General features: G+C 44.0%; 2 protein-coding genes across 5 annotated transcripts in view; one reads left to right on the top strand and one right to left on the bottom strand.

Annotated features, from left to right (window-relative positions):
* The window catches only part of LOC135391477 (transmembrane protein 94-like), a 587,105-nt gene that overhangs the window by 349,307 nt on the left and 224,567 nt on the right, over positions 1–13,231 (top strand). The gene's annotated exons all lie outside the window — the stretch shown is intronic.
* Positions 1–13,231, bottom strand: part of LOC135391472 (VPS35 endosomal protein-sorting factor-like) — a 140,569-nt gene that overhangs the window by 78,856 nt on the left and 48,482 nt on the right. For both annotated transcript variants that reach the window (XM_064621737.1, XM_064621736.1), the window contains exon 10: positions 4,189–4,282. In XM_064621737.1, the coding sequence (XP_064477807.1) occupies positions 4,189–4,282 (94 nt within the window). The remainder of the gene's footprint in view (positions 1–4,188; positions 4,283–13,231) is intronic.

The raw sequence follows: 13,231 nt of genomic DNA, 5'->3' as shown, positions 1-13,231 counted from the left end.
TGCAATCCGATACCACCAAAAGCATGAACACAGATGCTTCTAGAGATTGTTTGGCTGCAAATTGCGAGTCAGAAGACTGCATTTTGTGACTGACAGCCTGTGTTCATACCTGGCTGCAGTGACGTCGGTCCACACACTGTTGCCTGAATTCCGCCGGGAGCGCACCGCTGGATGCAAATCAGATAAAATTCGTTTTCTAATGTTTCAGACTGTTTCAAAATGGAATATTTTGGTTACATGTATTTCAGGCACCCACTGTTCCAATAGCACCTTCTGTTCAACTGCGTTTTTCGTCCAGACACCATCTTTAAAGACTTGAAATACTTTAGCAAAGGACCATGTTTTTTTTTGTTTCTTTTCATTATTTATATTTTCAGTACTTTCTTACAGCAAAAATTAACAGTTTATATTGAATTTCATAGGTGCTCCAAAAATATTCCTTTCACTTGTATTGTTAATTTGCTATGAGCAACGCTGACGCTAGCACTGTAATAGATATTATCACGCTCACTATCCGGCGACGAACTACAAGTCCTCTCTAGGAGGCTAACATTCTGCCCTTCACTCCGTTCTGTTAATGAATACGAAATCCTTAAAGGCATATCAGACTTTGCGAGATGACTATGCCTTCGAGAATTCTTCGCTGATACAACACAAGAAAACAACGACCTCTGACTACCGTCAACCGGGACACCAAAATCACAGCCGAGAACCCGCACTAGACCTCTATATTAAACAAATAAGCAACAACATTCTTTGCGGTATTTCCCCAAGCTCGCGTGGCCACAACCTCACTAAAACACAGCATGACATCATCAAAGCGCTACCTGACAGAGATGATATCATTATCAAGCCCGCAGCTAAGGGTGAGAGTATCGTCGTCTGGCCCACGGATAAATATAATTCTCAGGTTCATGGGCAACTCAGTAATACGCAGCACTACCTCAAACTGGGTCACGACCCAATGAAGAAGTACACTGAGCTTATAACCCATACCATACAGGACCTCCATCAACGAAAGCTCACCACACGTGATGATCTCAAATACCTCACTCCATCAAACACTGGCACAGGTCGTTTCTATTTACTGCCCAAAATCCACAAGGTACACGCCAATGAGCTCTACATATATGGCTGACATCCTCGGCAGGCCAATTGTATCTAATAACAACAAAACCAACAAAAAGACTCTCGAAATTCCTGGACCACTATTTAAACCAGATTCCGACAATACTGCCATCCTATGTACAAGACACACCACACCTCCAAAAGCCAACTGACAAACAACAATACCTTCACTTTAAGAGTCGCCACCTGCACAACTGTAACGTTGGAATTCCTAATGGGCAGAGTGTAAGACTGCGCAGAATTTGTTCAAACAACACAGATTATGCTGAGAAGCTTGACGAACTCTGAAGCACACTTGCCCGAAGGGACTACAAAGACTCCCTCCGTCCGAATTCCGTCGCAAGGCACTCACACTCAATCGAAACAGGGTTCTGGAACACCGAAGAGATCCTGATGCGTTGCCAGATAAGCTTCATCACAAGATATTCCAATGCACTTCCAAATATCAAAGCCATTCTATGGAAACACAAGCCCCTCCTCCAAAGCAGTGACCGACTTAGCAATACATTCACACATCCAATACAGATGACATACCGGTGTGCAAAACACCTAGCCCCTGCAAAAAAACAAGGAACACACCCCTGCAACCTTCTGCGCTGCAAAACATGCAAGCACGTTCAACACGCTAACTCAATCAAAAGCATTGCGAGCAATTATACCCACTCCGTTAACCATGCATTAAAACGCACAAGCTCCAATGTCATATGCTGCATTGAATGTGGCGACTGCTCTATGACTGCTCTAATACATTGGTGAAACCGGTCAACAAATGAACAACCGCCTTACCAGACAGAGAACTGACACGTCCAACAAACTCCCCAAAGCAGTCACCAAACACTTTAACGTTTCTGGTCACAATTTTGACAACATTAAACTATATATTCTAGAAACTGGGTTCATGTCCACACGTGACAGACGTGATAGGGATTCTTATCTCATATACATTAAATCACCATCATAACGTATCATTTAATGCTCCATGTCAATTGTCAACTATTTAGGTGAAAGCCACAGGTGAAAGGTCAAATGACCACGAAATATGTGGAAAAAAATGTAGTTTTCCAGGTATTTTTCTCCATGAAAATTGGGGAAACTGCCAAAATACAGTACACGACTGAAAGAAGTTAGGTTGCAAAAAACGAACAACAACAACTTTATTTTCGGCCTTGGAGAGTGGGGAGTTTCATCGCAACAGGCGATACTCTACCCCAGTGCTTGGTGGAATGGGGGGAATAAAATAACGAGCCCCTTTACAATAACGATCGAAGTCCGATGGTGTCCAGAAATGTCAGAAGAGCTTTGAGCGCAGAGCGTTGCTGGGCTGGATTGGGCCAGGGACCAAGCAATTTCGGTAGGGAGAAAGGGCGAGAGTCCAGCTGACGAAGAGACTCTGAGAGAGTGAGAGTGTGGTTCGGGAAGGTTCGTAGTGAGGGCAATGAAGAAGAATGTGCTCCAGATCCTCAAGAGCACCACAGTGGCAGCAAGTGGGAGAATCAATTTGTCTCAAGCGGTAACGCCACTGAGCTGTAAAGGCCACATCGAGGCGCATGCGGTGGATTAATGCAGCATCCTGACGAGATGTGTTTCGTGGCATGCGGAAAGCGAGCGTGGGATCAACTCTGTTCAACATAGAGGGGGGAAGAATGTCGGTTGTCCGTTGGCGGGAAGCCCGGGGTGTCACTAGACGTCGCAGAATTGAACGGCGGTCTCCTCTGAGCAGAACAATACGGGTCCGGTTCCGAGACGAGAGTGCTGCTTCTGCGGCGCTGTCGGCCTGCTCGTTCCCCACGACACCACAATGGGCTGGAACCCACTGGAGATGGTTTGCGACACCCAATGGTTTGCATTGAAATGCCAAAAACGTTTTCTCAACTACCTGTGGGATATCAGCCTTCTTAGCCCTTCATAAGCAGCCTCAGAGATCGTGGGTGGAACAGCAGAATATCGGAGACACCACATCAACTCGGTGACCGACTTCGACTGCCCTCAGAGCTTGATTGTAAACTAAGGCATATTATTTTTTTCTTCTTTTTTTAGTAAGGAATAGCAAGCCATCCTTTTCTGGCTGACTTGTCATGCCAAATATGTAAATAGATCCCCCTCCCCCTTGAAAAGGTTAGTTTAGTGGGTGTGGGAGCTGCAGCGTTTACTGCATTACCCACGGATGCATTGCAGGAACACTTGCACTTTATCCACAACCCACAGTGACATTGAATGTCTATCTGCAGTCTGTCTGCAAATCACCAAACTGTGCGGGTATGTGTGAGTAATCGCGGGTCTACCCACACTCACCTCTAATCATAAGACCTATTTTCTCTACTCTGGTTTTGTCAAAATAACCCATCATTATATGCATACAATGAATTAAAGCATGAAGGGGAATGAAACATTTCAGACTATTTTCTTTGTCTGTTTATATTTTGATGCTTGGGCCCCAATTTTGAGCTGGGAACACACATGCTATCATTATTCCTACAGGTTTGTGCACTCTAAATGTCACTTGAGGGCATGTGAAGACTAGGCTCTAAATTAATTGTTGCAATTAGCCTTAGCGTCGGAGCTCATTTTGGTTCGAGGGAAGGTGATGCATTTAATAAATATTGGCAAAGTGAATGTCAAGGCTATGTGCCATTTCAGACTGGAGAAAGTCAAAGGGGAATTAACATCTTATAGTGTATGCAAGACTACTACAAACAGACTGCACCATATAAGCCCTTGTACAGTGCTGGACAAAAGTTTACGGAACATGCTCCAGTGCATTCTTTCCTCAGAGTGACACGCAAGCAGTGAATGGGACCACACGGACTTACAAACAGGCGCCTAGGTAACACAGTCACCTGTTTGCAAGTCCGTATGGTACCATTCACTGCTATGTGTCACTCTGAGGAAGGAATGCGACGGAACCTGTTTCAGAAACTTTTGTCCAGCACGGTACATATATAATAAAGTCAATGAATAGGCTACAGAGATCTTCATTACTAAAAATCACACTACTACTTGTACAACTTCGGGGGCATAAGATTCCTACTTAAGTCAGCCACTTGGTATAAGTACACTTACACGACAGAGATAGCATCGAGCATATGCTGCAACAAGTGGATCCCCAATGCCGCATATCACCCTTGTAAGCCTCATAAGCGCTCGTGAGTATTCTCTGAAAGAGATACAAAAGATTCCATGACACAAACTTTAGTTAGACAAGGGCAATGTGCTGAAGTTACAAAGTATAGTATTGCCTCTCTATAACAAAACTGCATATCGCAAATTATCACTTTATTCCAAGTTTCATACTGTCACTAACAAAATATGCACATTTTGAACATGATTATTCTAAGCACACTGGCAGCCAACTCAGTTTAGTGTAAACTACGAGCCACTGGAATCCTTCAGGGCAGATACTAAGGTGCTCATCAGCAAAGTCTGTTTGCTATCTTGGATGCTTGTTTTAATGCTTCCAATGCTATTGTCACTGTTTCTAGTGCTTTCCCTTTCACTGAATATTCCAATTTTATATCAGATTTTCCCCTGGTCCCCTTGACTTCATTAAAATGAAGTTTCACTCAACCTAAGATTAGTGTTGCACCTGCAGTTGGGACTGCAAAAGCATGTATCAAGCTCAAACCATGTCCATCCAATACCTAAGAACGAGAACTGTGCATACCTAGGTAGATGGTGTGAACTGTGAACCTTAACGGCAGCACGCTATGACAAGGACATGAAGAAAACAGACAACACTTTGCTTCACTCACAACTAAAGAATGTTTGTTGCACAAGTATCCTTACAGAGCACGCATCTCAAGGGGCTCCTTTTCTACCTTCTGATAGCGGAGCTTATAGCCGGCCCAACTCACATACCGAACTAAGGGTGATTTCACGCCTAATCAGGATGGTGGTCCGGTCAACCTCTCAGATTTTTTCTTTCAGGTAAAGCTTAGCCCCTAGGAAGCACATTGGCAGTGAAAGTAGTTGAAAATAATTGGTAGTTAGTCAATAAATAATTTACTTAATGATCATTCAAATTTTGCATTTTGGTCAAATGCATTTTGACCACAGCACTTCCTCGGGAGTTTGATGCCACGTATCTTCATAGCTATTCAACACATTCAACTGAATTTTTTTCCCCACATACTGTCAGTGGTATTTCGCATTGCATCCTTGTGAAGATTCAAAAGTTTGTCTCTGTCCAGTTAAAAGTTGCGAAGTTGCCACATTTGGAACATCTGGCACTTTTCAGCACCAGTGATCTTCCGATTGTGATATCTAGACATAATTTATATAATTGTGTTTGCATTGAAATGCCCTTTCTTCTCGTAGCAAGCAAATCAGTTCCTGATTTGGGGTAACGTGCCCAAGGGCTGCTTTTTGGGAGATGTCTACCAAAAATGTGTGTAAATTCAACAGTACTCCTTGGTCTCCGTCTTCCCCAGTCACAAATTATACACAGAACCCACACCTACAGAACCTCACCTACAGAACCACCTCCTACACAGAACCCACACATATCAGGTTTCTGTACAACCAGTCATTTTTTTCTCTTCAAAGCTTACGTAGTTTGTTCAATAAATGTTCTTGGAGCCCTATTTTGTCTTTCTTTCACAGAAAAGTGCACTTTTGAGTAAGCGCCAGGGGGAGTAAGAGAACAGCCTTAGCTGTGGCTGCACGATGTAGTGAGAAGTCGCTACAGGGGTACTTTACATCAGTGCAATGTGACTCCACCTATCCCTGATGAACTTTTTCTTTGACGTGCCATTTTGAGTTGTCATGACCAACATTTATCAGAAATATGAACCATGTCATGAGTGGGAATTACATGGGAAGCACACAGTTGAATTTACACCTTTTTGGTAGACAGCCCTCACAACCATTGGGCACACTGCCCCAAATCACAAAACGATGTGCTTTATACGAAAAGAAAGAAAGAAAATTTTTTAGCTGAACACTATTACATAAATTAGCTTTAGCATCACAATCGGAAGAAGAACAGTGAGGTGCAAAAAATTGCTAAATATTACAAATGATGCAACTCTGCAATGTTTTACCTGGACAAAAGAAAACTTTACAATCTTCAGAACCTAGGACGCAATGCAACACACCACTGACAGTACTATATGAAAAAATATTCCGATGAATATGTTGAACAGTTATGAAGATGCATGTCGTCAGACATCATAGGAAGCACTGTGGCTGAAACGTCCACATCCAAATTGTAAATACAGACGACCTCTGTTTATCCGGGCTTCACTTATCCGGGTCCCACACTATCCCGACAAAAATTGTCAGGACAGATTTCTGTCCATGCATTTTAGCTTCACTTATCCGGCCTTCAGCCTCCAGATCCGGGAAAGAATTTCCAGGTACCACTACAGGAAAGTACCCAACAACGTTCCTCACTTATCCGGTCTTGGGTCAGAGTCGGTGTGCGACCTTCATTTTCGATGATGAAGGTGACAACCTTGAGGGAAGAGTGAAATACTCTGTACTCTGCTTCAAGAATTCCCCTTTCCCATTGTACCTATGCAGGGCAGATGACCAGCCCAGTCATTTAAAGCTGTAAGGAAGGTCCATCAATCAGAAAGTCAGTCAAAAAGTCCCCCATAATTTCTGATGAAGACATAGTTGATTTTGTCAGTTGCAACGACAACAGCCGTGAATCAGATGACACTGAGGAAGCACACGTAGTGACATTCCAAGAGACCCAAAATGCAGTCAGAACTGGTTTGGTGCTTCTTGAGCAAAAGAATAATGTTCCCCAAGTTAATGCCATAACTAAGAGCTTAGGAGAACTTCATGTTAATAGTAGTCCTGCTCAAATGAGTATGGACAGTTTCATACGCATTACGAAGTAAATACAGGCCCCATGGACAGCTCAAAGCATCGTGTTTCACTTATTCGGCTGCACGGCTATCTGGACATTTTCGCCGGGAGGGGTCAAATCCAGATAAACGGGGGTCGACTGTAATTAGAAAATAATTACCAATTATTTTCAACTACGTTCCATGTGAATATGCTTCCTAGGGACATGGCTTTGATATAAATTTCAAAGAAAAAAATTGGAGCGGCCGACTAGACCACCATGCCTGATTCAGCGTGAAATCACCCCCAAGTGGTCTCATTAGACATCTCTTATGGTATAAATCCAACAGAAGGCTTGCTAACACAGTTCTGCACTTCTATAAATGTGAAAGGATTCCAGGATCCACCTCTTCGTTCTTGTATTTGCACTACCTGACAGCACACCTGTATCGGTTGTTGCATGTCTTCTCCAAAGTCTTGTATTTACACATTTCCCAGTCTGCCCACATGGCACTTGCTAAATATAACGGAACACAAAATATGATTCCCCAGGGTCAAAGCAGCAAGAAAGCACACAACTGCATAAAGGCGCTAGCCATGGGGGAAGACCATTTCAGTAATGTACAGTTCAATGTCTTCATGCCGTGAACAATATAACAAGAATATACTGAATGGTTGTCAAAGGTTTTATGAAACAAAGATGGGAAGTCATATAGCAAAAGGAATGGTTAGAACTACAACTTTATTTTTATGATCGTGATTGGAGAGTGGAATCACTAGGAAGACTGTGAGACTACCTTAAAGTGAGGAAGTAAGAGTAGTCAGAATCAGAGATGAGGAAGTTACTCGAGAAAGGACTAAAAATTGGGCAGTTCGGTAGTTTATACTTGAAAATCTATAATCCCTCAGTGCCGTGGAGCTAAAAAGACGACAGAACACACAACACTGCACTGAACACAGTGTTGTGTAGCCTTTTTAGCTCCCCAGCACTGGGAGATTTTAGCTATTTTAAACTATGAAGTTACTCGACAAAAGGAGCTCATTACCAGTTAAGACACAGTGCCAAAAACGTATTATGAAAGAAAAAAGTTATTAATGAGGTTATAGGCAATGAAAATGAACTTGGAGTTCGTAAGGTACTTTGGAAAAGTAATGAGTTATTTTCAAGTTACTTGTTACCTAATATATAGGGTTCGACTTTTTCGGGTTAAATGCGATATAGTTTCCTCACAAACCAGTTTCAAACCAATTCAGGTCAAACATGATTTCTCCTCAAATTTTAATCATGCATTATGTAGCATCACGTACATGGCTTAGCAGGATTCTGTGCGCACGGCTGATGAAAATATTATTTAAGTGAAACAATAAACCATGTGACACACATTTAACTTTACATGTGCTGTTTGCGACAATAAATCATGAGGAATGCATGTTTGACCAATATGTGCACATCCAACTATGGGCCGCTTGGTGAACAGGAAGCACAAAAATAACCGGGTATCACCAGACTGTATAAACTGCATCCGATATCACAGAATAGCACCAAATTTCAGTTGTGACAGCTTTTGTTAACTTCTTCCTGGAAGTTCAAGGTGGAGAGCCCCCAACATGTCTTATGCAGGGTCGACGCACCGCAGTACCATGAACTTAAAGGGGCACTAAAGGGGTAGGCTACTGGTAGGATGTATATTCCATACTGAATGTTCATTATTTCTAATACACTTACAATGCAACGTAGGAACAATAACAAGTGCGCGCTATTTCGAAGTGTGCACTGATTGTGAAGTGTGTGTAATGAGGAGTTTCTGTGGAACAGCAATGTACCCCATTATTCGTTCTCTATGCTCTCCAGCAATGCCGTCAGAGACCGACTGCAAGGACATTGTATGGAAACTTACTGCCCATTTCACCCCGAGCCCTTCAGTTATTGTGGAAACGTTTCAGTTTGGAAAACGTGACCAACGGCTGGGGGAGACTATTGTGGACTACACTGCTGAGCTTCGTCGACTTTCAGAGCATTGTGACTTCGGCTCGTCGCTCGACAACATGCTTCGTGACCGATTGGTCTGTGGCATCCGTGACGAGGCCTTGCAACGCAGACTTTTGGTTGAACCTGAATTAACGTTCGCTCAAGCCAAAGACAAAGCACTGGCGGCAGAATGTGCCCAAAGCGGAACTGAAAAAATTCAGGGGACCGAACCCACCAACGCGGTACACCGCGTGCACAAGACATGTGCTCCAGGTAGTAAACCGCCAAACCTAACGGTGAAGCCTAAGGACGGGAGGCCCAAGCAGGATAGTACTAGGACAGCCGAGCCAACGGTGTTTTCGTTGTGATGGACTGCATGCGCCCGATGTGTGTCAGTTGCGTCATTACTGCATATGTGGACATATTGTCAAGGCTTGTAAGCAAAGGCAACAACAAGGCAACAATCACCATCACAAAGGTGGACTGGCAACAGTCGAGATAGCTGGCATCACAACCAGGACTCTGACATTTACGGCTTATACCAGCTAACGGCTGAAGAACCTGCAGGCCGCATACCAGTGGAGATAAACGGACACCCTTTGGAAATGGAATTCGACTCTGGGGCTGTGTGTTCAGTCATCAATGAGCGAACGACGAAGTGCCTTCGTCTTACACCACGCAAGCTCCACTCTTGTAACTTGCGACTTCGAACGTATAGCCAAGAGGAACTAAAAGTTCTGGGTGCCTTAACGGTACAAGTTTCCTACAAGGACCGGCAAGCATGTCTCAGACTGGTGGTGGTCAAAGGAGCAGGCGTCAGCTTACTCGGCAGGGAATGGTTTCAAGCTCTGGGGATTGAAGTGAAAGTTAATTGTCTTTAAGCATCTCCCAACGACGGTAATGCATCAACTAGTGCCCTACTGCATAAGTACACTGATGTACTCCAGCCGAGATTGGGGAAGAGCAAGAGCACTCCAGTACGCGGGGAAGTACAGCCAATGAGCAAGCCAAAGTTTTTTAAGCCCTGACCAGTCCCATTTTCCTTGCTACCCCGAGTGGAAGCAGCCTTAGACAAGCTGGTTAGAGATGGCATACTCGAGCCAGTTTCACGCTCTGCCTGGGCGACTCCAATTGTGCCCGTAGTCAAGAAGAATGGCACGATAAGAGTCTACGGTGACTACAAAAGCACAGTTAACCCAGTAGTACAGTGGGAAACGTACCCTTTGCCAACTCCCAAGGAACTCTTTGCAAGATTGGCAGGATGTTCAGTGTTTTCGAAACTCGACCTGGACCAAGCATACCAGCACCTAACTGTTGATGAAGAAACGGCCGACTTATTGACGATTAAAGGGATACTTCGGAACGATCGGTGAAAAAATTGCTGCACATTGTAGTTGGTGCATAACATCCACAGTACACCAGCCATTAATTTTGTTTCTTTCTCATGTGACGAATTATGCCTCAAATAAGTGGGCAATTAAATCGAAACAGGTACGTGGAGAGGAGTCGCAGAAACTTACCCTTTCGAAGGTCAAAGCGTTACGTCACCCTGCATGGAGCGGACAAGTAGTATACCACGCCGGTCGTAGCCACTGCGTTACATTCCCGAAACAAAACAATGAACGAAGGTTCGGGATCAGATCGCTCAGACACAGATGGAAAGAAACAGCGGTCACCTGCTTTCCTGAGAGTCAGGAAACAGTGCAGAAATGATATGACTAATACATAGTGGCATTGGTCGACCAGAGAAAGAAAGAAGAAGCACTTCCATTGATGTTCGGTGGGAGCCAGAGGGAGCCAGACTATTTCAAATTCCAAAAGTCGTTTTTATGATTCCACCTTCGTTTTCAAGTGAGATGTTTCACAACTGTGTTCAGTTCGTGTAAGTGATTGTGGGAATACCGCAAGCTTGAAATCCATTTAATTGCGAAGCCTCCCGTCGCCGTAGCCGTCGCTGTTTTCCAACGTTACATGGAAACCCTACTGTAAGGACTAGAAGGAGTGTAAGTTTTTCTGGATGATATTCTGATTGGGGGCAAGGACAAGCAAGAGCATAACAGTCGGCTGGAAGCTGTACTTGAGCGCATTCAGGAAGACGTAGTAAGACTGAACAAGGATAAATGTCTGTTTGCTGTCACTGAAGTGGTGTACCTGGGACACAAGGTCACCAAGGCAGGAATCCAGCCAACACTTGACAAAGTGAAGGCTATCCACGAAGCACCGCAACCTAGATTTTAAAAACAACTCCAAGTATTCCTCGGTGCTTTGAATTTCTACAGTCGTTTCCTTTGTGGAGCAACAGACAAGTTGGAACCCTTGTACGGACTACTAGATGACCGCCGGAAATTGAAGTGGATGGCGCGAGAAACAGAAGCCTTCCAGGAAGCTAAGCAGTTACTCCAATCATCCTGTCTTCTCGTACATTACAATCCACTTTTGCCATTAGTTATGGCTTGTGATTCTTCTAATTATGGACTAGGTGTTGTTTTGAGCCACGTAGACGACCAGGGTCAAGAGTTGCCCATAGCCTACGGATCACGTACCATGACAGCGGCTGAACGAAACTACGCTCAGACGAACCAAGAAGCACTGGCCATAAACTTTGGGATTGGAAAATTTCACAAGTATGTCTGTGGAAGACGTTTTAAAATTATAACCGATCACAAACCCCTGTTGGGACTCTGGCATCATACCAAACCAATGCCTTTGGTATTGTCATCCAGAATACTTCGGTGGTCCCTAATGTTGTCAGCTTATGACTATGAGTTGGAATACCGTCCGGTGCATCAGCTTAGAAATGCGGATGCTTTCAGTAGACTTCCACTACCCCAAGAAGATGTCACGCCACATGAGGGGCTCTGGGAGATAGGAACGCTGGAAGAGGCTCCAGAAATTCTGTGTGATGCAGAGAAGATTGCTTGGAGCATCCAAAACGACACTATCCTGGCTTGAGTCAAGCGCTGGACGACTAGTGGATGGCCTCAAGGGAACCTGCAGGAAAAATTCAAGCCCTATGTTCGTCGACAGTCCAAGCTATCTGAATACAGAGGATGCCTGCTATGGGGCAGCAGAGTTGTTGTTCCTGAAAAAGCAAGGAACCATGTCCGGAACTTTTGCACAGCATGCACCCTGGAGTCATCTGAATGAAGGCGTTAGCCAGAAGTACAATCTGGTGGCCTGGAATTGACCAAGCCATAGAAGCGAAAGTATGAGCTTGTATGTCGTGTCAGAAACAAGACCGAACCCGGCACGGGCGAGATTACATCCCTGGGAATTCACTCGGAATCCGTGGTCCAGGATTATATTGATTTCGCTGGCCCCTTTCAAGGGAAGATTTTTCTTGTGGTTGTGGACTCCCATTCTAAATGGTTAGAAGTAGAACTGTGTGAATAGCAAAATTTTCATTGTGAATAGTTTACGAATATTTCACTTACACTGCAAATTGAATCCGAATAATTTCTTGAGACCGCGAATCCAATTCGAATGATCAGAAAAGGCCCAATTCAAATAATTTCAAATAGCTCATGGTGAAATATTTTGTGGTGTTGTGCTCATTAGATGATTTTCTGCTCCAAACTTGTGAGAGTTTTCACCCAGCATAACATATCGTGAGAGAAGGGTCCCTCTGTGTTGTGTATGGTAGACTGCATTAGTGGGATGAACTGCATTGAGAGTTGCTGCAGAGAGAGCCTGCTGTGTGTGCATCTCCTCATTTCTATGTTTACATTGTGAATTTCCTGTACTTTTTTTTAGAAGCTGCACATATTTCCTTCTGTTACTGAATACAACTCTCAAAGTTGGGAGTACATTTACAGCAAACTTGCAATGCCCAGAGTTTTGTGCTGACCATGAGCTCCCAAAATCTGTAGACCTTAGTGACAGAATACTGTAAACAGTGTAAAGCGGGCTTCACCTAACGCTCGAGCGTAATGAGACATGAGCGAAATAATGAAACCGATTTGCAGAATGGAGCAGCACACAAAAGAGCAATGGCAGTAACGTGAAGTGGGCTTCACCTAACTCTTGGATATAATGAGGCAAAGCACACTTGCAGAATGGCACTAACGATACTTCGCTTCAGTACTATTAAAGAAATAGTAGAAAAATTTGGAATACTCAAAATATGTTGCGAATAGCATTCAAATAGCATCAGATATTTCTGAACGGTCAACTAGCCCGCTGCCTACGCCAACCCAGGATGAACCAGCTAGTGAGCCAAGTGGGCCGCAGGTAGCTGAAGAAGCAACGGGACCAGTGGGCAGACTGCGCACATCTCTTTCTGTGCACAACTATGTAACTCTGCCCATGCAAGGAACTTCTCACCCACAACGACAAGAGCGA

Source organism: Ornithodoros turicata, chromosome 4, assembly GCF_037126465.1.
Source record: "Ornithodoros turicata isolate Travis chromosome 4, ASM3712646v1, whole genome shotgun sequence".
NCBI classification, from domain to species: Eukaryota; Metazoa; Arthropoda; class Arachnida; order Ixodida; family Argasidae; genus Ornithodoros; species Ornithodoros turicata.
This window is presented reverse-complemented; position numbering and strand designations above follow the sequence as displayed.